General features: G+C 31.9%; 2 protein-coding genes and 1 long non-coding RNA gene across 5 annotated transcripts; 2 read left to right on the forward strand and 1 right to left on the reverse strand.

Moving 5' to 3' along the window:
- Positions 1–371: 371 nt before the first annotated feature.
- LOC7489458 (uncharacterized) lies at positions 372–7,342 on the forward strand. 2 transcript variants are annotated; one of them, XM_024589749.2, is made up of 9 exons: positions 372–683; positions 1,169–1,252; positions 1,524–1,558; positions 1,722–1,842; positions 3,024–3,112; positions 3,325–3,430; positions 3,685–3,812; positions 3,906–3,957; positions 4,193–7,342. In XM_024589749.2, exons 1-9 carry the CDS (start codon positions 468–470, stop codon positions 4,268–4,270), a joined length of 909 nt encoding a protein of 302 aa, XP_024445517.2. In that variant the 5' UTR covers positions 372–467; the 3' UTR covers positions 4,271–7,342. The 2 variants fall into 2 exon arrangements, with proteins under 2 accessions (XP_024445517.2, XP_024445518.2); XM_024589750.2 differs by having other exon boundaries at positions 374–683; positions 1,731–1,842.
- A 14,861-nt stretch (positions 7,343–22,203) lies between these two features.
- On the reverse strand, positions 22,204–26,070 carry LOC7493408 (glycerophosphodiester phosphodiesterase GDPDL6). Its single transcript, XM_002325110.4, has 10 exons — positions 25,853–26,070; positions 25,659–25,769; positions 25,272–25,568; positions 24,935–25,044; positions 24,259–24,760; positions 24,039–24,077; positions 23,686–23,967; positions 23,459–23,601; positions 22,812–23,295; positions 22,204–22,692 (listed from the first exon to the last, which is right to left on the reverse strand). The coding sequence occupies exons 2-10, from the start codon at positions 25,747–25,749 to the stop codon at positions 22,385–22,387; spliced, it is 2,256 nt and encodes a 751-aa protein (XP_002325146.2). The 5' UTR covers positions 25,750–25,769; positions 25,853–26,070; the 3' UTR covers positions 22,204–22,384.
- On the forward strand, positions 22,558–24,116 carry LOC127904700 (uncharacterized). Of its 2 annotated transcripts, XR_008058016.1 has the most exons (3): positions 22,558–22,707; positions 22,830–22,924; positions 23,015–24,116. It is a non-coding gene; the product is annotated as an uncharacterized LOC127904700 (long non-coding RNA). The 2 variants fall into 2 exon arrangements; XR_008058017.1 differs by having other exon boundaries at positions 22,830–24,116.
- Positions 26,071–26,620: the final 550 nt, after the last annotated feature.

Consider the following 26,620-nt stretch of genomic DNA (forward strand, 5'->3'; position numbering starts at 1 on the left):
CTATATAATAAAAAAAATAAACAATCATATAATTGAGTTCAATTAAAAAAAAATATCTCATTAAACCCACAAACAAAAACAATTAGGGTTAAAAATATACGAAACATCGATGTTAGGATATTTTTCTAATACTAATTTAATACTAAAATATTTTTTGATACTGTAATAACTATATAAAAATAAAATAAATTAAATTATTTACTAAATATATCATATAAGAAATAAATTGGTATCGGAATGCAAAATAAAAAACCCAACACTTTGAATTACTGTAATCGACAGTGCTAATGGATGTTGTTATCCCAAATCTTTTAGCTTTATTTATTATAATAGACAGATTTCTTTAGTTATCCCACACGTTTTAGCTTTATTTATTATAATAGATAGATTTCTTTAGCTTTTCCTTATCATAGGCTACAAGCTTTCGAATAGAAGTGTGGGATTTTATAGAGGAAATTTGTGTGAGAATGGAAAAGAAAAGGCGATCTTGGGCTTGTACTTTTGTTTTGCAAGTCTCTCTCTTGATTGCCTTCTACCTTGCTCTCAACTTGGGTCAGCCCCAGAAGTCCATTTTTCAAAACAGAAATGGCACTAGCAGTAGCAGAAGACCTCTTGATGTTTACTTTCTCAGTGTTAGAGGAGGATATAGACCCCTTAAACAGCAAAACCTTCTTCTCAAACAGGTGGTCAATTTCCACTCGTTTCTTCATTGAAGATTGAAGCACGCTTCTTTATATCTAAGATTTGATCATAATTATTAATTCCTAATGTTACTAACTGAGGCTGGAAATCCAACCACCTCATTTTTTCTGCTATATTTCCCTGTTCTAGAAGTTAACGATCTGGTTTCATGTTTGTGGCTTCATTTTCCAAATATTTTGAAATCGAATTTATAGTTTCAACTAATCAAGTTAATTTCTTCAAAGGGTTTCTTTGCATTTTTCTCAGTTGTCTCATTTGTGTTGGCATTGCTGGTTTGGTCCTGTTTGTGGTAAAGAGATTCGGTGTGTATCCATATTTGTTGTGATAGGAAGTACTCGGTGTTAATGCTTTTGAGTTTACATCTCATTAACTTCACCCAGGATTAGTCAAATCACCACAGTGTATTTCCATTTGATGTTTCATTTTATGTTCCTAATTTTGATTGGAGATACTGTTATTGATGAAGATGGAGAAAGTGGCAAGCTTTTACAGAGCTAGATTTGTTGTGAACGTTAGTGAGCTGGGAGAAGGTGATCCACTCACACAGAATGTAAGATCTCTTTCTTTTTCCCCCTTCTATTGTAATCTGTAATCTCTTTCTTTGGTACACCTTTTCTATTCTTGTCAAATGGATTTCTTGTGATCCAATCCTAAGCTCTTGTTGATCTGAAAATCAAAATGTTTTGCAAAAAGTTTACTGCGGGACTCTTTGTAATAGAATCAAGTGTAAATACATTTCAACTTTGAAATGGTTTCTCGCAAGTTTAATACATTTCATTGACATAAACAGCTAGCAACAATCCTGCAAATATCTTTTGCAGGCAAGCAGGCTCTTCCCACCACAGAAAGTTCCCTGGTATACCATACTCTTGAAATTGTTACCTGTCTTCAATTGTCAATATATTTACTTTGCATGCAATCTGTTTTTTTTTTTTGGCCTTATCTTGAATTGCGGTTGATGATAAACATTTTTAAACTACTTTCTTCAAATAACTGGTAATCGGGGATGATAAAAATAGTGCTTGTAGGTACTCTACTAAAGTCTCAAATGATGGGAAAGTTGGATGCTTCCTGGAGCATGTCAACATTACTAGTGGAAAAATGCTAACAGTTGTTGGTTTGGACACTGGGTCGTTTCAGGTATAAACTTGCTTGTAAAAGCGCACTCTATATGCATTTTCTATGACATAAATATGTATTAGTCTGCATAAGTCTTTGAGACATATATATATATATATCTTCACAACAATGAAGTTGCAGTGTCAATTGTTGATGCCCTCAGAATCTGCATCTCTGCGATGCTGTTTGGTTAATATTTTGATAGTTAGGTTTTGTTTAATGGCATATCCTCTTCAATCCCCCATCCCCTTCTTTAGATTGATTAATTATTGTGGTAAAAGTTTCTAACTTAAGTCCAACAAAACCAAGTTGGGATGTTTGCGTGGAATTGGAAGTGGACCACTTTGCCCAATCTACACTTCATTGGCTCACTGCAAAATATTTGCAGCAATAAGTTGGGGCTGTTTAAATCTGAGCAGTCTTATGAAGAGGACATGCAATTTGGATTTAATAAATTTGTACACCTCCGTGAGCTCATTATGAGATATGCTAGAAGCGTAGAACATGCTAGAATGTTAGTTTCCCATCTTTTTTCCTATACAAGGACGATGGAAACTATATGTCTGTATAAAGCATTAGGTGATTTTATTAGAGTAGAAAGCAGTTCATCATGATTATGTGTTCCGTTCTTTAGATATTTGTAGCTTTATTAAGGGCCTGCTTGGTGAATTTTGTAACTAAAGATTGGTTCAACAGAGGACTTGGAAAACTACATTTGATGTACCATGCATTTTTTTTTTAAAAAAAAAAACAGATAAAATGTTATTTGCAAATACAGGATTCCATTAGTCCTGTCTAATGTATCACATTTTACCTTCAGCAATGAGGTTCATGGCAAGGCTGAGAGTGAAAATAGATCATATCGGGTTATGGATTATGTAGATCTCTTTTTGAAGTTGGATTTAAAGTAGAAGTAGAGACGTGGTTATTGATTTTACAGACTTAACACAATTTGTCAGGGAAACTTGCAAAAGTTTTTTATTAAGTCATTAGGGCTCTGCAGTTCAAGTTTTCAACTGCTTTATTTACTTCTTTTACTGCATGCCTTTTGTTAGAACATTCACTCGGCTAATTTCTCTTCAACGAAAGTGCAGATGTACTTTTGATGTTTTTGGACGAGTACCTTCGTAGATTCTTAGTTCTTAATTTTCTTTTAGTGTTTCCTCATCTCTTCCTGACTGAGGCCTATTTTGAACTTCAAGGATTCGATGCCCATGGGATCAACGAGTGACTTTAAGAATAGGCAGTTAAATTGGCTGACACAATCACTAGAAGCAACCACTGACAACTGGTAAAATCAGTCAATACCATTTGTTTATTAATAACTTATCTAGCCTTTTCAGCTCAAGCACCAGCAGGCTGTAAAGTGGAACAGAATTTGAAGATTCGGATGTTGTCATTTTAACATTCATGTTAAAGCCTTTAGCTGCAATAACTTGAATTATGATTTCAGAAAGGAATGGAACCCTAATCCTTTTTAGTAAATCTTTCACATTCATGCAGGATCATAGTTTCTGGATTTCACCCTGTGGTTATTTGTGACAAGGAGCAACTGGAAGCAAAGCAAATTAATGGCCCTCTGCATAATATCTTCATGAAACATGGAGTGGTAAGAAGTGAAGGTCTACAAACTTTGACATCTATGAGAAAATCTCCTATTTTTATGGTTTTAAATACTGGATCACATCAATAGAAAATGCTACTAATTGAACTGAAATTGCTCCATATATCTTTGCTTTTGTATATATTTTTCTGAAGAATGAACTTGCAGCAAACTAGATTAAATAGAATATAGTAAAAATCAATAACTTGCTTGTGTCCTATTTATGAAAGTAATTTGTATTTCTTTCTTTTGCTCTCTAGAATGTGTACATGAGCAGCCAGGGTTGCACTAGTCGCACCGTTCAAGGTGGAGTGGCGCACATAGGCATTGCGGACCCAACTGGTAGTGAACCTTTGGTTAATTTAAATGGAAGATTGGCTATTCAAAAGTGAGTACCTTGCTCTTGGTACATTATGTTCTACATTTATCTCACCCATGCTAGTTGAGCTGACATTTTCATTTTGTTTTTCAACTTCCACAGAGAGGTGATTAATGATGGGTTTCTTCTCCATAGAGTTAGCTCCCTCGAGATTGTATGTATTCCATCACTTTTGCAGTGGATTAGAGTTCATTTGGAATAACTTGCTGGTCCTGGACAAATCCTGATGATTTTAACTAGTCATAATTTATAACATGAATTATAACCCTCATCTACAGTCCCTTGAGATGCACTTTGTGTTTCATGATTGACTAATTTATTATCTATTATATAGAATTATGCCCTTCTTCTCTTGAGGAAGCCTGAGCTTGTTCATTTTTCCATGGCAGACAACCTATTTTGTGAGCTCAGCAGGGGAGATCGTGAACGAAGCTGTAATCACACAGCACGGTAAGGAGGTCGTGTAAATTAAAAATTTTGAGGACCAAGCTTCGTCCATTGTTGAAGTCTGGTGCATTTGCTTCGTCAACCATTCCTTTTGCCAGAACTGGGTTTTTTGGGTATAAACTTCATTGTGTTTAAACTAGCCTCCAACATTTTGGCCATCTTGGATAGGTGATTGTTCGCCTCTTGCTCCCTCCAAACTTGCAATTCATTGAAGCGGAAAAGATAGAATACATTGATGTTTTTGAAAATGTGTTATTTATTAATTAATTTTTAAAGTGTTTTTTTTAATATATTAAAATAATATTTTTTTTATTTTTTAAAATTGTTTTTGATATTAGTGTATTAAAATGATTTTAAAATATTTAAAAAAAATATTTAAAATTAAAAAAAATATCTTTTTTTTTTAAAAACATTTTTAAAATAAAAAAACAAACGAGTTCTATAGGTTGTCGGGATTTAAACGGTAGAACTCTAATTTCTAAGAAAAAAAATGAAATCAATAATATTTTATATTTTCTCCATTGGCTTCCAAGTCACAGAACAAGGGCATTTATGAATGAATCAATCCCATATTTGTAAATGACCAAGACACCCTCCAGAGTAGATCTCCAGTCACCCAATATCACCCCCAGAATCAAGGCCAAAACGGGAAGATTTGCAAAACCAGGCCACTATAAAACCCTAGCAAATCCTGCCGGTTAGGTTTTGACACTCCCTGGAAAAGAAAGAAAGAATGAGGCTCTCTTTTCTTCCTGCCCCTTGCTTGCATTATAGAGCCGATGATTTCTTACCGTTTAGAGAAAATCAACCGTGCTTCATTTCTTTTTCTTTATTTATTTCTTTTTTTTTCCATTCATTTCTTCTCTGCTCTTTTTCTCTCAATAAAATGAGGCGATGATGATATATATATATAAAAAAAATCTTTCTTTTCCGGGAATGTCTAATCAGGCAAATGGGGAAGGTGGGTGCCCGTTTATCTTGGCGGGGTGACCCGGATGGTATGTGAAATTGACCTTTTATGGGTTCTTTTTTTAACGGGCAACCGGTTGTTGCAGCCATGGTGGTGTCTCACTTCTCAATGTCTGATTATCATATGCTGATCTGAGCCTCACTTTTCTCTCTATCTGTCTTTTACTGCGTCCCTTCTTTGTGTTTTTTTTTTACCAATTACAATGTTTGGATGCAGCTGGGTTAAGGAGGAAAACAAGAATTGGGAAAAAGATTACGACATTAGGATAAATACATTGCTTTGTTTGACACTGGAACATTAGGGTTTAAAGGAGGGCTGGAGGAGTCTGCTTTACTGTACTATTTGGCAGTCCTGAGATGGGAAATTGAGTTTTGGGATTAATTAGCTTTGGCTTGGTTGCTTAGTGATAAATTTTCATACCTTCCTCAGTAGAATTTCATCTTTTCAATTCATTAGTCAAGTTAATTGGAAATGAATTCGATGTTGTTTGGTAATGGAGTTTTTTAAAAAGTCGTTTTTTTTATATAATTATTTTATTAATCTGATGTAATGATATTCAAAATATTTTAATATATTTCTAGAAAAAAAAGATTCGAAATTTACAAATCTGAAGAGTAAATTCTTTTTGTGGCATTAACTGGATGTGGAGTTAGAGCATTAGAGCTTAGCGTTAATGGATCTGTATTTTTGGAAAATTAATTATAGGTTAGTTCCTAATCCAATTTCTAAGAGCATAAATTTAAAAAAACTTTATTAATGGTGATTTTTTTAACGTTAATGCTATTCCAGTTAAAATATTATTTGTTAAAAAATTAATTTAAAAAATATTATTTTAATATATTTATATAAAAAGAACATTTTAAAAATTGACAATATTAATATTAGTAGTTTAGACAAATTCTGTTTGTTTTTGTGTTTTAAAAATATTTTAAATTAATATATTTTTAGTAGTTTTAGATTATTTTGATAAGTTAATATTAAAAATAAATATTTTTTAAAAAAATATATTTATAAGTAAAAAGAATTTTAAACTGAATTTAGGTTTTTTTAATTTTGACAAGTTTTTTCTCTTTTTTTGCAGCAAGGACTGATGGGAAAAATTTTAAATTAATAAAATTCCTGAATTTAAAGATTAACATTATATTTTTTTACTTGAAAACCTAAAATATATAAAATCTCTTTTTTATTGATTAGCGTTGATGTTTTTAAAATAATTGACAAATTTTGCTAAGATTTTTGTAAAAATCGATGAAAGTTTTTATTTTAAAAACTAGCATTATTAAATTTAAAATTTTATATTTTTATATTATTTTAATATAGTGATATTAAAAAAATATTTTTTAAAAAAATATTAATGTGCTATGTTTTTTAGTTAAAAATATTTTAAAAAACATTTGTAACTGTGAGGGAAGGTATTTCAAATATTTAGTTTTACTCATTATAATATATTTTTGTAATTATAATTGTAATGCCCAGCATCTATCTACAAAGGGGCAAACTGATCATTAACTAGAATCCAAACAATCCCTTAGTCAATTCTCGAGCACCAAACACCTTGAATTCCGGGCATCTACAATGCTAGAAACTGGGCTTAAGCCCATATGTTGTTTTAATTCGTCTGGGCCTTTTCGCAAGAAGCTGGAAAGAATACAGGAGGGTAAACATGGAAGAAAACCTAAACAATGGCAACATCAAAGGCTTGGCAAGGCTGAAGTTTTTAACTCTCATCATTAGTTTAAGTATGAGGCTGTGCTCTCGGAGAGAAGGGCGGTTGCCCCCTCTCTTTGATTGTTTAGCGTAGCCGATGATTACTTCTATACATAATCAACAGCCCTTCATACACACATTCATACATATACATGAACACACACTTCTGTCTCTGTCTCTCTCTCTCTACCTGCCTCTCTCTCTCTGAAACTGTGTGCAAAGGGGCGGTGATGATATCTTCGCTGTGCAGAAATCAGGCAGGAAGAGGACACCCTTCCGTTGGCATGGTGATTCTGAATGGTTGCTGTGAAATCTGAGGGATATTCCTGTCATTTTGCAGCTCATTCATTGTTGCAGCCAAGAAGGGGTTTTCTTTTCTTGTCTGGTTGAGAAACACTTCTGATCTGAGCCTCGTCGCTTACCTCCCTGATTCTTTTTTGTTTTCTTTTCTGGGTCAATATGGATTTATCTTTAATTTTATTTCTTTTTCCTGCTAGATCTGGACAACTTTTTTACTAATTATTAATGGGTGTTGAACAGCCTAATCCTCAAGCTGTGTCATGAATGAAATTTTTTTGAGTTATTTTTTATTTAATTATATAATGAAAAAAATAGTTACTAGTAAAAGCCGACCAAATATTAAAGGTCACCAAGAAAAATCAATAAAGATTCAATTGGAAATGATAAAATTAGGGGAAAATAAATTAAAAAGAAGAAGAAGAAGAAGAAGCTCGGGCATAGGGCAACTCATGCTTCTGGACCTGGATTTTTTCTTTTTCTTTTTAGTTCAAGGGACATGTCTTTTGCCCTTTCATTAAAAAAACACTTGTTGTTCCAGATTTCATCCATCACAGGTTGCTGAAAAAATGGATAGCGACTCCATGGATAAAAAAACCATTTTAACCTATTTTTTCTTTAAAAGCATCAAAAACCCACCTCAAATCCAGCTTTGAGTAATCAATCTTCCGAGTTAACTCATCACACTAAGTTTTAATTATTAACATAAACTATTAAGAAATGGAATTCAGTGTTCCTCTCCTTGCATAGTAATTTATTCACATGAACAGTGATTTGTTTTTCTCAAAAGAATTTATTTAAAAAAAATTATCATAGGTTATTTTCAATATTTAATTAATTTTAAATTGGGTTTTATAATTTTTAATTTTCTACAAAGTTATTTTTATCTCAGGTTATAGGTTGACTTAGATTAGTTTTTTTTATCTTTTTTTTAATTATTTTTTCTTTTAATTTTATTTTTTAATATTGTATTGATTGGAAATTAGACATTACAATTTTCTTGAATTTACTTTCTACGGGGTTATTCTAGTTATATCATCCAGGTTGCAGGCTTGGCACGTTAACTCGAGCTGTTTGTTTTTTGGTTCATTTTCAAAATGATTTTTATTTTATTTTTATCATTTAATTTTGGATTGATTGAGATTTGAGTTTCATAATTTATTTTAATTTATTTTTTATCGAGTTATCCTGATTTAATGATTTGGATCGCGGATTTGGCTGGTTGACATCTAATATATTTCCAACTTAATATCTAAAAAAAATATCATCTTGGAATATTTTTTATTCAAAAAAGTTTTTATTGGTTGTCCGTATTTTTTTATTCATCAAGTTAATCGGATCATATTATATCAACCCAAGTATAATTTAATTTTTTTAACTAAAAAATATGTTAGTCCAAATCTTCTAGTTATATTTAAAACTATTGGGATATATTTAAAATTACAAGAATGTTTAAAAGAGTAATAGATATTTTTTAAAGTAATTTTCGTTCAGAAAAAATATTAAAATAATATTTTTTATTTTTAAAAATTTATTTTTGATATTTTTATATTAAAATAATTTTAAAAAATTATTTTAAAAAAAAATTAAAAATTAAAACTCTCCTAGACACTCCTAAACACTCCTATATACCTATAGGTGCTTCAAGATCATGCATGGAGTGCACGTGGATGACTCAACAGAGCTCATCAAACCATGGTTAATATTTATTTTACCTGCGTACTTTCCAAAACACATCCCGAACTTACAATGACCATAATACCCTCTACCCCCTCTCCCTATACTCATCAAGCTTCTTGTCACCCGAAGGGCAAGCGTGGAAAGAAGGCGAAAAGGCAAATCCTCCATCATCATAGTTGACAGGAATTACAGACGGGTAGAAGAATGAGGCTTTGCTCTCAGAGAGGCTGGAATGGTTTTTTGGCAGGGTTGTTGCCTCCCTCTCTGAATGTCTGCGAAGCCAATGACTTCATCATCTTGTAAAATATCAACAGCCCTGTCTGTGCACGCACTGTATCTCTCGGTGACTGCTAAAAATCACTGTTTATTGTTGGGTTTGGCCTGCTAAATAAGATCCCTGTCATCGTCATCGTCATCGATCTCAATTGTTCGTTTCCTGTTTCTCTTCTTCTTCTTCTTCTCTTCTCTGGGGCTGTGATGATATTTTCAGGTGAAAAGAATCAGTTATTTTAAGGAACCTTGCAATTACATGGCGGGGCGATTCAGGGCTTCTGTGATGAAATGACTGTTGTTCGTTTCTCGCAGTGAGCATTTTTTATTGCAGCCATGGATGGTTGTTGCTATGTGTTCCTTTTAATAACTAACAAATGACGAATCTGAGCCTCACTAATTAAGGATTCTTTACTTTTAATTAAGATTGGGAACTGATTGTCTCGGTAGTTTGAAAACATCCTTGCATGTTTGGCAAATGATATCTTTGAATTTACTAAAATTCTTTTCACAGATGAATCAAAAGGAATGATCTTGAGGTTTGTATGGAAAATGTGATTCTTTGATAATTTTCTTAATTGAAACTGACTCAAGGGTCAGATTGATAATCTAGTTATATATTAGGGATTTAATCAAGATGCAAAATAGATTAGGGATTTGAGGAGTTTTATACCAAAAAAGATTGGAGTTTTTGGTGATGGTGGCTGAGTTTTTATACAGGAATTTAGACTAGCGAAGTGGTCTGAGAAACATCAAATCTAGGATGACGTGTTAGAGAAAAAAAAAGATTAGCCCCCACTCGCGCTAAGATGCGGGGCTAGTTTTTTATATATATATAATGCCCCATGTAATAAATGCGTTTTAAAGAAGTAAGATAAACCTGTTATTCAAAATTATAGATAAATAAATTGATTTTATTTTAATTATATAATCAAAAAATAAATAATAATAGTAGATTGATCAATTTTTTTAAAACAAATCACTATAAAAAGAGAAAAAAACTAAAAAAAAGTAAATGACGTAGCTTAGCCTATTAAATATAAATTTGGATAAAAAAAAATCCATCTAAGTAAATTTGACTTAGCATAACAATTATGTAATTTAAGTAATGAAGATTGAGTCAATTCGGATTATCATGTCAAACTTACAATCCAAGTAATAAGATAATAATAATTTAATAGAAAAGAAAACAATGAAATCACAAAGCTCAATAAAAAAATAATAACGTTAACCTACGTTAACTTTTCAAATATGTGACTCACGTCATTAAACTAGAAGTACCCTGACCGGAAGAACAATAAAACTCAATTCTCAATCAATCAAATATTAAAAAGATTAAATTGAACAAATAATTTCAATTATACATTAGAATTAAAAAAAATAGCAATTAAAATAATACATATCAAAATTGAAATATAAAATAAATTTGATTGAAGATTGAAGATTAAAATTTTTTTAAAAAAAATATTTAACAAAATAATCAAAAAATCAAAATAATGTGGATTGTAATTGAAAAATCAAAATTATACAGATAATTTTTTGTTTTGAAAGGTGAATTTGAAAAGAAAAATCAATTTAACAAAAAGGTTTTAAAAAACAAAAAAATCAGGAATGAAATTGAAAAAAATATATAGTACAAATTAGAATTGAAAGATGAGATTGAAAACAAATAAAATATTACTATTTCAATTTGAATTTGTGTCTATAGTGTTTTTCAAAGAACAATTAGCTTTTGCTAATGAAACTAAACAACATAAATATTATTATTTTGTTTTATTTTATGTTAAATAATAACAATACTAAAAGGGATTAGGGTTTTATTGTATATACAAACTCAAGTTAAAATGGATTTTAACAATGAAATTATCATTTCATCCTTGTCAATAACCTTGGTCTTAGGGATAAATAGGTGTTTTCGTAAGGGTTTATTTATCATTGTCAAATTAATCAGGGACAAAACGATCTTTTCACATATTTGAGCACAATAAAATAACTTAATTATCTTCAAGAGTAAAAAAAAATATTAAGCTAGTGTCCACGGGTGTTTTCATCCTCTGATTTTTCAGCATAGTAAAATGTCATCAATATCTTTTAAAAAAATTACTCAACTTCCTTTAAGAGTTTTTTCAAAAAACATTTTGCTCACTACTACTCATGAGATGTTTGGAAATGTGGTAGTGGTGGCTTTTCAAAATATTTTTACTCGGAAATATATTAAAATAATATTTTTTTATTTCTTAAAATTTATTTTGGTATCAGCACATCAAAAACATATAAAAAAACTTGAAAATCTAAAAAAAAAATAATTAAATTAAAATTTACTCAATCTCTATTTAGACCGGGGCATAAAAGAAAGGCATCAAAGGAATAAAACTATAAAAGAATAAACAGTTCTGCAAACGAAAAAGAATATATACAACGGTAATCTTTCTTTGATCCAACTTCAGTGCAGAAATCTCTAGCTTTTACTGAGCTCCACGCCTCATTGGTTCGGTAAAAAAACTAAATGCTAAATTGAACTTGAACTTGAGGCAACTGAATCAGCTAAGATACAAAAAAGGGTATGGGTCTATGGGATATTGGTTCTTACTAGTTTGCTCTACGCTAGCTCGATGGTTGGATTAATTTTTTTTATTATTAAAAAAATACAAGATTATTAAATTGATTTGAGTTAATCCAAATTAACATGTTATACTTATAATTTATTTTATAGACTCAATAAGGTCTCGTGATATTTAAAAAAAAGTTATATGATTAAAAAATATAAAAATTAATTAAAAAAATCAACAAAAACTTAATATTAAAGATTGAAATTAGAATATATATACAACTCGCATGTTTTTAATTATTAATTTGATAGCACGTATATATTAGGTTGTGTGTTTTGTTGTTACCATTTTTTAAGGAAAACTAAAAATAAATCTAGATTAGCAATTCAAATATCTAATTTTTTTTAAATAAACTTCTTTGTGCTTATATATCCATATTTTCTCTTATATGTTATATTTGTTTTATATAAAAATGTCCCTTTAATTACCAAAATAAAAATTATTCTTCAAGAAAAACATAAAAAAATAAGAAACTTTAAAATTTTATTAAAAACTAAAACAAAAGGCCAAATATTATTTATTTTTTCTAGTCCTTTTATTTTTGAAAAAAAATAAAGATGACGGGTCGTCTGCTGTTCATAATCTGCCCACCACATAGATAACTAGAAAATCAAGGAATATGTTTTATAGGTTAAAAATTCAATTTTAAAGCCGATTTCACCTAAAATCATTGCAAAAACACCATGAAACCCTGTCTAAATTACCTAATAACCCTAAAAAACCTAAAAATTAGTTAAAAAAGTTTCAACCGAATAAAAAAAATCTAAATCGAACTCGATTTTTTTTTTATGTTTAAGAAAAAAAACCATCATCACTAAACTTTTCTCGTTAAATGAAACTTGTGAATACCAAAAACGGACCAACAACTTTCTCCATCCTACTTGTTTTCAAGCAACTTTCTCGCTCATTTCTCTAAATCCAATATTGAAATTCAAAGAAAATGAATTTTTGGGTAGAAATTAATAAAAAAAACTAAGGACTATAGAGAAAAGTAAGAGGAGAAAAAAAAACTTTTTACATGAATTTTAGATTTACCATGTTTTTTCTCATTGTTTTACTTCTTGCTCTTTGATATTTAAATTAGGTACATAAGGCTATTTTTGAAAGAAAAAAAAACAATAGAGGTCATAAAAAAAAATTACTATAAACTGCTATAATGTCTTACCATGTTTATTTTAAAAGCTGTTTACTTTTGCATTTCAAAAGTGTTATTGAAAAAAATTGAATTTTTTTTATTTGTTTCAAATTAAATTTTGATATTTTCATATCATTTTGATGTGCTAATATAAAAAAAATTAAAAATTAAAAATATATATTATTTTAATATATTTTTAAACAAAATATATTTTAAAAAACAATAATTACCATCACCTGAATTCCAGGCACCAACAATGCTAGCAACTGGGTTTAAGCCCATATGTTATTTCAATTCGTCCGGGCCTTTTAATGAAGTTACAAGGTAAGGAATACAGGAGGGTAAAAATGGAAGAAAGCCTAAACAATGACAACATAAATGGACTACCAAAGCAAACGTTTTCAGCTCTCCTTATTAGGGAGTGATTCTTCAGTACTGTGGTAGCTTTGGTTTGAAAGTACGAGGCTGTGCTCTCAAAGAGAGACGGAAGGTATCAGAGGGCGGTTGCCCCCTCTCTTTGGTTGTTTAGCGTAGCCGATGATTACTTCTATACATAATCAACAGCCCTTCACACATACATGTATATATATATATTCACATCTCTCTCTCTCTCTCTCACTCTCTCTCTGAAACTGTATGCAAAGGGGCGGTGATGATATCTTCGCTGTGCAAAAATCAGGCAGGAAGAGGAACACCCTTCCGTTGGCATGGTGATTCTGAATGGTTGCTGTGAAATTTGAGGGATATTCCTGTCATTTTGCAGCTCATTCATTGCTGCAGCCAAGAAGGGGTTTTCTTTTCTTGTCTGGTTGAGAAACACTTCTGATCTGAGCCTCGTCGCTTACCTCTCTGATTCTTTTTTGTTTTATTTTCTGGGTCAATATGGGATTTATCTTTAATTTTACTTCTTTTATCTGCTAGATCTGGATAACTTTTTTTTCGAATTATTAATGGGTGTGTGTATATGCATTCCACCTTGTAGATCTAAATTTGTCTTCTGAATTAGCGCCCACTCTTCTGTTTGATAAATATGAGGAGGAAGTTTGGGGAAAAATTCGTAAAACGATCATTCGAATAATAATGGGTCGTGCTTGAATTTGCACTTGAAGACTTGCAAGGAGAGATTTATTTAATGAAATGAAGCGTTTGTGTCGTGCCCTTCCTTTGCTGTGCTTTAGAGAGTGGAAGAAGACGGAGGTCTGTATGTGGGAGGCAAATGATGAGAGACATGGGAAGCCCTGCGAGTTCAAAGGATTGTAATTGCTTATTTTCTAGATAGTGGTCGGATTGCAAAATTTTTAAACATGAAAAATATTCAAGAGTTTATGACATTTTGCTATTAGGAAAAAGATTTTTTTGCAAGGCATAATTTAATTAAAAAAATTCAAGATAATATTTTAAAAATATTGCATATTGAACAAAGGTTTATTTTTTTTTTATTAAATCTATATTCAAGTCATAATAAAATAAATAAGATCATGATGATTTCTTATAAAACAAAAGCAAAAAATATAAAATTTAATTTTTAATTAATTCAATCAGAATATTGAATACATAATTTAATTTAATTTATTAAATCATTGATTTAAATTTTAAAATCAAAATAACCTGAATAAGTTAAAATAAATTGTAAAGTCTAATTCTTAATTAATTTAGTATTAAATAATTGATCCATTTTTTGTTTTTCATCTAATATTTGAAAAATGACAATTTCTATCTATGATCAACGTGACAAATTAAATAAATTAAAATATAAATAAATAATATTTAGATTAATTAAAACAACATTAAAGTTAAATTTAGCAAATCAAAACTTAATTTCAAATAGATGGTTCTCCATCACCGTGATAAAATAGAACATTTACCATATATCAATAGAAATATATAAATAATTATTTATTAATATAACTAGAATTATATAAAAATTCATTTTGTAACTACGATTGTGGCAAAAAAAATTAAAAAGTTAAAGGTCAAGACTCACATATTTAAATTTTTTTATTATAGTTTTTTTGTAATGTCTAGCTCTTCTTGAATTAAAATAAAATTAACTAAAACTTATTTTTCATATCTCCTGTAAGTTCATATTAGTCTATATATTCTTAAGAAGTCTATTAATTATTTTATTGAACTTCTTTAATTTAAATATCGTGATCGGAATAGATTTTTTGAAATTAAAGTTAAGATCGCATTTTGAATTTATTATTAATTATTTTTCTAGAAAACATGCTTGCAATATTTATGTATATTTTTTTTTTAACAGCAAGCGAAATACAATACAGGCCAATCATCTAGTCGAATGCTACATAACGCGAATATGAACCTCCAGGTCCGTTTGTTTTGTAATTCCTTCTCTGTTTGTGGTGTAAAAAATTCAATTAAATATTTAATAATATATTAAATTATGTTTTATATTGTAAGGTTTATTAAAAAATTAAGTTTGAAATATAGGTTTTATAAAGTAATTTTTACATATTTTTTTAACTGAGTTTTGTAAAATTTTGTTTATTTTTACGTTTTAAAAGCAATTTTTTAAAATTTAAAATTTTTTATTTTTTTCTTTATTTTATTTTTGTATTTTCATATTATTTTCATGCGCTGATATTAAAAATAATTTTTTAAAAATAAAAAATTTATTTTAATGTATTTCCAAATAAAAAACATTTTCAAAAAACAACCATAACCAAATATTTTTTACATATTTTTTATTATATATAAATCTTAATCATACTACATGTATCTAAATCCAACAAACAAAACCTAACCTTATTTTTTTAAAATTTATTTTTTAAAACTGTAACGATAAAAGTTATCTCAAACACAAACTTACCATTAAATAAAAAAAAGGGTGCACGGTCCTATTTGTCCTTCTTCTGCTACTACAGAGCGCTAAATTAATTACAATTTATTTCCTCTCTCTCTCTCTCGCTCTGTCTCTCTCTACGAGGCGATGATGATGTTTCGAAAATGAAAAATAAGATGGAAAGAAGCATGCAATTTTTGGCAGGGTGACTTTGAGGAGTCTTTGAAACGACGAGATGAGAGTGTTGAAGACATCCTCTGTTTTTTCATGGACGGATCATTGTTGCAGCCATGATTGCAGCTGTGTTTCATTTTATGTCTGAGAAAGAAAGGCGAATCTGAGCCTCCAATCCCTTTCCCTCCTGTTTTTCTCTTCAAACCTTATCTGGGTATTGGTTTAATTTTAATTTGTTCGAATGTTTCATCTGTAAAAAACCTTTTCAAAAGTTCAGTTGATTCCGGGTCTGAAAAACTAGCCAGATTTCTCAAGCTCTTGATGTCAGTAGACTTGGTGCGCGTATATCACGATGACCTTCAGCAAAGTGGAGCCAGTCCATGAACATGCTTTGATAGACAATGAGAAGCTTTGCTTCTTCTATTTTCTTTAAAAGTTTTTTTTTTAAAATTAATTTTATTTTATTTTCATGTTATTGTCAAAAATAATTTTTAATAAATAAAAAAATAATAATTTTAATATATTTTTAAATAAAAATATTTTAAAAAATATGTGTTTTGTGATGTTATATCGACATGTTTTTTCTAAGTTTAAAACTATTTTAAATATTTTTTATTTTTTTATAATTTTAAATTATTTTAAACGTTATTATATCAAAAATAAATTTTAAAAATAAAAATAAAATATTTTAATTAATTTATTAAAAAAAAAACAGCTATCATTGTCCGGATTACTACAAATGGAAAGTGAAAAACCACGTGTGGAAAGACAAACCATGTTGATTACTACGCTGTAGAAACACAAAGTGCACCGTTTCCTCACTTGTCAGTCAAGGTGGATGTGAACGTTCAAAAAACGAAAAACAAAAAAGGAAAATGCTAAATGGATTAAAAATATCACTTTGGGAAATAATTGAATTGCAAATATTATATATTCCTCTCTTTTTTTCATTTATTTTAAACATTGGATTAGAGTTTACCCTATTAAATATTTATTTTAATTTAAAATAAAAAAAATTACTCAAAAACATATTCTGTATTATAATACTAAATACATGCGAGAAGTAATTTATTTTTTTATTCGGTTTATGGGATTGAAGGAGTTATACAAGAAATGAGGCATCCATTGCCCTTTCTTTTGCGAGAAAACATATTATTTAGTATAGTGATCTCTTCGTTACCCACCAAAGTTGTATTACCAAATGAGAATCACCCATAGTTATTAAACTGGTATGAATTAATGAGTTGATCTGGAATTCAAGTAATTTAGGGCTTTAATCAAGTTTAAAGTAACAAAATTTGGGTTTGTAATTAGCCTAGTAAAATCTGAATGACCCGTCATATCAACATGAAAATAAAATAACTTAACATGATTAGTAATTTTTTTTATGGAGATCTTTTTTTATTATATGTTTTTGTTTTTTTTATAATACGTCAAAAAACTAATTTATGAACCTCTAGCCTCACATTTTTTTGTAGTATGTCTCTTAATTTTTCCATGTGAAGCAAGTATTTATAGGTAAAAAACAGAGAGTGCATGAGTGATTTCAGTTTAAAGAATAAAAACAAATTATCACTGAAGATAAAAGGAATAGGTATTGCTTTGCGTGGGATAATTGAGAGTTTTTCTTTCACTCAACCCAACTTTTTTTTTTTTTAGTTTAACGTGGGTGTCCGGGGCAGCTTGCGCGCATCTCGACTAATTCTATGGGCCCTGAAGTTAACGACCATGTAAGCCTCCAGTGGCCATCATATGAGTAACCACAGGGCTCGAACCTGAGACTACAGAGGGAGCAAACCTCTTGGTCCCAATCTCTTACCACTGGGCCACTACCATGAGCTTGCTATCATTTTTTTTTTTGGCTAGTTACTAGCCTATATCAAAGCTAATTATATAAATAATATTTTATTTTTTTTAATGTGGGACTAAAAACTTATTAATAGACACACAATATATGTTCATAAAAAAAATTGTGTTTTCTTTATAAAAATAAAATTTTTTATTTAAATTCTTCAGTTTTTTAAAAAAATTATCATAAAAAAAACCTTACCAACTATGCAAGACAGAGGTCATAACACTTCATGTGATAAGCTCTCTTTTGCAGCCATGGTTGCGCTTTTTTTAGCAAGTTACGTAATAATTATTTTTTAAAATATTTTTTTATTTTTAAATATATTAAAATATTTTTTTTATATATAATATTAACAAGTTAAAATAATTAAAAAAAAATTAACCGCGGTAACAATACAGTTCTTAAAAATAGATGATAAACTGGTTTCGAATCGAGTCTTTTTTAACCTTGATTTATTCTAGAACAAGGAAAGTGCGAAAGCAAGCCCTAGTGGAGGTTGAGTAATTAATGTATCTTGAGATTTTCACAGCAAATACGAACAGACCACAAAGTTAATGGGGTCGCTTTTTATTATCACGCCGGCAGTACACCTGGAAAACCGGGCTAACCATATGTAACCATGGTTAATCTTGATCCGTGACCGGTAAAAAAATGTAACTAGTAATTCCTCGATTCCATTCATCCAATTACCCTCCTCATATTTTTCACAAAAAAAAAAAAAAAAAAATTACCCTCCTCATATTTATCTTCTTATTTCACCTGAAATCCCAATGACCAAAACAGCCTCATGCCACCGCATTCTATCAGCCAAATGCCAATCACTCATCAACCCACTTAGGCTACCGAGTGTGAATAGAAATGTAGTTATAATTGTTTTTATTTATAAATATATTAAAATAATATTATTTTATTTTTTTAAATTATTTTTGGTATTAATATATTAAAATAATCTAAAAATACTAAAAAAATATTAATTTTAAATAAAAAAATTTAAAATTTTTAATAACACGAGTTTGACCGTGGTCAAACAGTGCCTGACATGCGACGCAACACGAAGGGCAATTACGGGAATGAAAAGCAACAACCATCTACCATAAAGAAGAGAGAAAATTCAGGCAGTCAAAGAGCAATCATAGAATGAGGTTTTGCTCTCAGAGAGGTGGACTGGTTGCGCTACGGTGGTTGCCTCCCTCTCCCTCTGAAAGACTGCGAAGCCGATGATTTCACCATCGCCCTCTTCACATGTGTATGTGTGTGTGTATGTGTGTGTATTATAATCCTTTTGTTCCCCATGTTAATATTTCCTTCTTCTTCTTCTTCTTCTTCTTCTGCTTCTGCTTCGAGGCTGTGATGTATTTACCAGTTATAAATCAGTAAATTTTAAAGAAACCCTTCAATCATTTGGCATGGCAAGTTAGGGTTTCTCTGTGAAATTGACTGTTTTGTCCATTTTCACAGAGAAAACTCTCCTCATTGCAGCCGTGGTTTTTGTGTTTCTTTTTTATGTGTTTGGCATTATGGTAGCTTTTCGGGTTCAGGTTTGAATTGATTTTCAGACTACAAAAAGCGAATCTGAGCCTCCTGAAAAGCCGGTATATTCTGCTCTCGTAACACTCCAAAACAAAAGAAAGAAAAAAAAAATGCGATCTCTCTCTCTCTGAACCTCTCTATCTCTCTATGACTCTATCTATCTATGAGGCAGTGATGATCTTCGAAATGAAGAATCAGATAGAAAGGGACATGCAATTTTTGGCAGGGCGATATTGTTAGGTCTGTGAAATGAAATGAGTGTTTTATAAGCCAGTAGGAAGACGAAACATCATTCTTTCACAGGCACTGTTGCAGCCATGGTTGCGTTCCGCTTCTTGTCTGACAAACTGCGAATCTGAGCCTCCAGTCCCCTCCCCTCCAAATTTTTCTTAAAACCCCCATCTGGGTTTCATTTAATTGTATCCCTGTGCTATTCTTGTTTACCCAATTTATGTTTTTTCTAGAAGTTGCTTTTGTCTTTTTAATTTATTCTCTCAATTTCGGATAGAAATTGCTCTTGATTCTGGGTGGCTCCAAAATCTTAAGACGTAGAAAATAGAAATCAATTACTGCTGGATTTTTTAAACTCCTACAGATTTTATTAAATAATGTGTGAGAACGGATCATTGGATTCTTCTTTTTGAAAGAGCTTAAATTTATGAAAACCATCTACGGGAAATCAATTAATTTACATATCCAGTAAATGCTGTCTTCCCTGTAGAGGTTGCGGGCCAAATTCAAGAACCGCTTAAATTAATCTCTAATGGCTATGGCCTGTAGATTGTTTTCTTGAACTAAACTTGGTTGAAAGATTAGACATTGGACTACCTCAAGTAAATCAGGTGGCAAGTAAAAAATAGATGGTTGAATCGAAGGGTGTATATACCAAGAACATCAGGTTCGATCCTGAACAATTTTTGAGAGATGTGTGCTCACTGTTTCTGCAAAGCAAGAAGGGTGCATTGTTCCAGCCCAGCACAAAAACGAAAATAAGCTGCAGGGTAACCAGTCCAGAGAGAACATCACCATCCTTGCTCAACCTTGATCAAATAAATTTAATGTTTCAAAATTTTGTTAAAGTACGTGTAAATTAAATCATATTATTCATTAAAATTAATTTTATTTCTTTTTTTTTAAGAGCATCTAGAAATTTAATAAAATCTTAAGAACTTATCTCTCAGAACCACCTGATTAGAAGCCATAAAATCATCTAGTAGATGAGTGATTCAGTGGTAAGAATTTCAAATTCAAGAGTTTGTAGGTGAGTGATTTAGTGGTAAGAATTTCAAATTCAAGAGTTTGCTTTTCATTGTAGTTTCAAATTCGAACCCTGTGATTGCTAATATGATGGTCATTGGAGGTTTTCATGATCATTAATTTCAGGACCCGTGAGATTAGTCGAGGTACATTGTTAATTTCAGGGCCCGTGAGATTAGTCGAGGTACGCGCAAACTGAACCGGACATTCACGTTAATAAATTTTTTTTAATCATTACGAGGTTTGAATTTAAAAAAATAAACATAACTTTTATGCCCATAAATCTAAGAAGAATTATTTCTTAATAATAATAATTTTATCATATTGTAAACAATGCTTTTATCATAATATTAACGGTTCAATTTTCTGATTAAATTTTTTCTTAATGATAATTTATTTAAAAAAAATAGAAAAATGAATGGGATGCATGTGAATGTTTGTCGATCAAAATCTTTTTTGATTCGGAGGTTGAAATCAGAAAAAAGAATAATTTAGGGATTGTCATCCTCAACAGCCTACAGTTCAAGGGCGTATATATGGATTAGCCCAACTCTTTATGGGCCCGAAATCCAATTACTAAAATGCCCGCCACCTCATCACTCCTTAAGACCACAAGAGGAAGGGCAGCAAAGGAATTAACGGAAAATAGAACCAGTCCCCTTAAAACGTAGAGATACCTACCCTACAGCCAGAAATCAGTGAAGAATGAGGTTTTGCTCTAGAGAGAGACATGGGAATGGATTTTCTCAGGGTGGTTGCCTCTCTCTCTCTCTCTCTCTGAATGTCTGCGAAGCCTATGATTTCACGATCTGATAATCAATCAACCGCCCTGAGTTTGTGTGTATGTGTCTGTATATATATGTATGTGTGTGTGTATGCTCTGGCGGTTCTCTTGCTGATGAGAATGCCTTTGCTTATGCTCCTTCTCTTCTCCTGGTAGAGGCTGTGATGATATTTCCCAGCGAAAACATCAGTCATTTTAAAGAAACCCTTCAATCATTTGGCAAGGCAAGTTAGGATTTCGCTCAGAAAATGACTCTTTTGTCCTGAGATTCTTCTCTTGCAGCCATGGTGTTTTTGTGTTTCTTTTTTATTGTCTGGTGATTAGTATGGATTTGAGCCTTTCCCTCTCTTTCTCTCTCTCAAATAAAAATAAAAAACAATTCAATCTCCCTCTCTCTATCTCTCTCTCTCTCAATCGGCTGTGATGATTTTTTTCTAAATAGAAAATCAGATGGAAAGGAAGATGTGATCTTTGGCAGGGTAACTTTGAGGAGATCATTGTTGCAGCCATTGATTGTCAGTGTTCCTTTTCGTGTCTGACCAAAGGCGAATCTGAGCCTCCCTCCCTCCCTCTTCTTCCTAATCACTCTCTACAGCTTGATCTAAACTTTTTTCACAAATGTTTTTTTTTCCTGAAAAATTTCAAATGGGCTCAGTATTTTCAAATCAATTTTTAGCATTTTCATTGTTTTTCTTAGAAAAACCAGAACTCTCTCTGTGATCAGACCCTGTACCATGTTTCGTGTCTTTAATGCCCCGAATTATTCAAATGGGCTGTTGAATTGCATGTCAAGCTAAAATTTGGGTAAAGAAAGGGTCTTCTTTTGAACAAATTTAAGTGATAGTGAGCTACAGATCTCATTCTATGAGGTTTGAAACTTAGACATGAAAGATGAGACATAATTTACTCTGCCCAGTTATTGTTTCTATTTAGGTAAAAACCTGACACTAATGGGCCATTCAGCTTGTGTTTAACGAGTTATATATACAAACTCGTCCAGAGATTTGATTAAGTTGCCAGTAGACAGGTTAAAAAAAAAATCAGCCACATATCCTTGCCATGTTAACTAATTACACATCAAAGATAGCAAGGTAAATGCCATGATGGCTACTAAAGAAAGGCCCACGTTAGCAATGTTTTGTAAGGCATTTGAATGAGGTGAAGTTGCAGGAGGGGGGGATGCAGGAGGGGGGGATGCAGGTTTGGTTACGGCAGGGAGTGGTGGGTCCACAACATCTGCAACATCCAAGGCTGGTGTTGGTGTACTTGCTGGTGGCTGTGTTTCTTCAGGAACTGTCTTCAGTAGACTACCAGCTTCAGCTGGAATGATGCTGTATGAGCTATCGGGCATGGAATTGGAAGAACATGGATTTCCTGAATGGGATCAATGTTAGTATGTTAGTGTACAAACTAGAGGAGTAAAGTCTAGGCGTCTTTTGTTAAGCATGAGCTTTTGTATAAGAATTTATAGTTTTGGTGAGGCTGGTACTTACTCAAATATCTGCTTGCAGTTGCTGGATACTCGGTTATGATTCCATCAACGCCTATTCCAGAAGTGTAAGTTGCGATCTCTATTGTAGGATCCGAAAAGTAATCAAATGGAAGGGTAATAAATTCATTCCTTAAGACTGAGACATATACTGAGATATTCGCTGCTTGCATTTCGTTTACGACTTTGGTGGTTCCTGTAGTGAAGCCATTAACGGTGGGCACGATGGAGAATCTTGGCAGAGTTACTGCATCAGCATATTTTTTGATCTCCTCCACTGGTGTCCTGGGCGCATCACTGATTTCATCTTTAAGATATAGTACTCTACTGTATGCTGGGACGTTCTTAAACTTGGACAACACTGATGTGTCGTCTGACTGGATTAGGACTTTTTGTGTGGATTCCTTGCCAAGTGTGGCATTGCCAAAGGCAGTGTTAACAGCAGATACTATATCAAGACCCTTCTGTGAGGCTAGGTAAGCGGCATTCTGAAGACCAAGGACGTGCTTTAGAAATTTGTATCGTGGGTAGACGTTTATAGCAAATACAAACTATGATAGCGTGGAGAATTTTCAATGAAGTGAATGATTTTGACTATGAAGATGACACATTCTAGAACACAGTTAAAATTTGTGAAAGAGAAATGCTCACCTCAATGTTGATTAAAATCCCAGTAACCGCCTTTACTTTAGCCAATTCCAGAAATTCAGCAAGAGTAAGAAATTTACCCTTGCTCTTGTTTGCAGGGTTTCTTGGCAAGCCACCCTTATTCTCGAAAGGGCTTGTCAATTGAGCTGGAATAAGAAAATTTGACAGTCAGGGATTTCAAAAGATTGCTTGAACAAAATTGTAAGCAGGAAAGTAGCAACAAAGTTTACGTTGCAGTGTTTGAATATCGCTCCATGAAAGGTCAAAGGAAAAAATTCCAGCTGACTCTTGAATTTCAGGGATAGTGGTGGATAGAGACATGAAGGAAGCTGCTGCAGTTGTATCTCTTGTAACATCCACAGAATCCAAGCAGAAAGCCACTCCATCCTTTGACATTTGAACTGAGCAATCTATTATGTTAGCTCCATCCTCTACAGCTTGCTGATAAGCAAGATCGGTGCTCCCAGCATAAACTCCACTTGCTCCATTGTGACTTATGATCAAAGCTTGTTCTGCATATAGACATGCATTGTTAATCGGTTGCTCTTGTGGAATGTACGTCGAATATAAGAAAAGCATATACCTTTTGTAGGTTTGATATCGGTGTACTGAGCAAAACAAGCTGCATAAGAAAGATAAAATTGTAGGGTTATATTTTACACATTCATCTTCATAGTACAATTAAGATGCTTTCTGAAAAGAAAACACACTTTGATGACAAAATCCTTTCTTTCAATGTTGTTTCTATCACATGTTGGCCGAAAATGAACACAGAGAGAAGGCATGAGAATGTATTGACTTACCAACAGCCTCTGATGCTGTGGGAGGAAAATCTGTAATCAACCCATCAACAGAGAACTGGGAATTATCAATGAATTGCAGGTACTCAGCTGATGGATCATAACTATAATTATAACTTGTAGTGAAGTCATTTGCAAATCCAGAAGCATATACTTCAAGACCAAGTTTATGAGCATCGTTTACAAGGCTAGTGGGAGCTTCTAAATAGTTAGCTGCATTAACAGGCCATATGTAATCTTTTGGGACAACAATCCCAGATGCGAATGCCTTGATTGTGGCAAGATTTCCCAAAATTGAACCATAAGTTTGCTTGGTTGTGGGTTCAGTTGCATTTTTGTCTAGGAACACAAAGACGAGCTTGGTCTTAGCCTTGTTCACCAATCCATTGATTTTCTTTAAAAAACCAATCTCAGGAGAAGAAATGTAATTCACACCCTGAAGTCTCGTTGCCTTTTGAATGTAATTTGCCACACTTAGTTTGTTTTCAGTATAGAATGCATCATACTGCAAACCAAGAAAATATAGAAAGCAAAGGCATTAGTACTGCACACACTCATATGTTAATTAGGAAGTAAATTCATATAGATTTCTGGGCATGGAACCTGTCGACACCGTAAACCTTGAAAGGAATATTCAAACAAAGTTGTTATCAGAAAGAGAGAGAGAGGAGAGGGACACCTGAACATTCAACCAGAATGCAGGGGGATTGGAACTTCTGACATCATCAACAGTTGATATGGGCAGCATCGCGTCGAATGCACTTGGCCGGGAGAAAATATTTTGCAGCACTGCATACGAGCAAAATGACAACGCCGAAGATGAATTTTAGTCATTTCAAGGCACAAAATAATTTGGTGAAGCTTATTACCTTTCCTATCTATGCCATGAATAATAATAAGATCTTGCAACCATGAAACTGCTATTTTCGTTCAAGACCTTGTATCTGATTTCCGCTAGATTATGGTAACACAAGAAGATCTCTCTATTAAACCAAAATGTAGTTTCTGAGACTTACAGGACACATTGGCAAGGAGTTGATCAGCTGTAAAATCTATGGCGAACCACCCGGTTATATCCTGCCCATTTACCTTGTAGGTTCTTGATCCCTTTTCAAATACCATTGCTATATTTGTTGTGTTGTCAAGCCTGATATCTCCCTGGCAAATCCCAACCCCTTCTTTTGTTAGTTGTAAATTGCAGAGCACAGCCACACCACTCAGGCTTGTCGCAAGCGCCATCTGATTTGCAAAGTCACTGGATTCAGGGAAGAGCCCCGAAAACCCTCCTCGGGCTATCACAGAAGGTCTCCGGCCTGCATGCACGATGCACAATCATGTTGTCTTCCATCAGACGAGGTTTCCAGTTGGATTCTAAAATATAAGCAAAAGTAAAATGCTGCTACCATTTAGAGTCAGCCATTTCTTTGAAGCAGATTCTGAATTCGCCAACGTCGCATGGATTACCAAAAAAACTAAAAGCACATTCTTGATCATTTTCTTCTAATCCTGTTAATCTGTTAAACAATGGTTGGTATCCAAATTCAACGAACCATAACGAATCAATTTCGAAAAGAAAAAAACCCATTGATGAACTTACATGAATTTTTAAGGATTAGGCTTAGAACATGGGAAACATTAATTAGTTCCCTTGCAAGTTTCAATTGGGAATGAATGAAACTCTTCAAGGAAATGGAATAAAAATTCAAGAAAAAAAGGGGAGAGAAATTGGTCTGACAATTAAAGCAATGACCAAGAATCAATTTTTTTTTTCTTTTTCTGCGATGCTAAATTAACTCCTCCTCGTTTTTATCGCATTAATGGCTGGTCGAGAAATCAGTAAGCAGTTCGCTGCTTTGATTTTATGATTTTATTTATGAACTTGAGAATTACTTACTATTTTTTATTCCTAATATTTAGAATCCTTTTTGTTGTTGATTTTTTTTTGTCCATCTTTCGCGGAATGATTTCACAGCTAAAAGTCCAACGACTTAACTGTTTTTTGAAACCCCTGCCTGCTAATTTTAAATTTTGATGTGTCCATCTTTAAGTTTTCTTCATTTTTTATTTTAAGGGCTTGTTTTGTCTTCCATTCAAATTAAAATTAAGAAAAATAAATAAATAAATCCCATCTTGATTTCTTTGTTCACCCACTCACAAGTTAAGTTCATGTGCACAGTATTTTTTTTTGTTATTTTTTTAATTTAATTTTTTAACATTGTGTATATTAAAAATTAAATTTTATAATTTATTTATATTTATTTTTTATAGGATTATTACGATCTAAAAAAATATTTCAGCAATAAGTCGGTACTTTATTTTGCATTAAATAATATGATTTTACTGAAGATTGAGAATTAGAGAATTA

This window comes from Populus trichocarpa, chromosome 18 (genome assembly GCF_000002775.5).
Source record: "Populus trichocarpa isolate Nisqually-1 chromosome 18, P.trichocarpa_v4.1, whole genome shotgun sequence".
NCBI classification, from domain to species: domain Eukaryota; kingdom Viridiplantae; phylum Streptophyta; class Magnoliopsida; order Malpighiales; family Salicaceae; genus Populus; species Populus trichocarpa.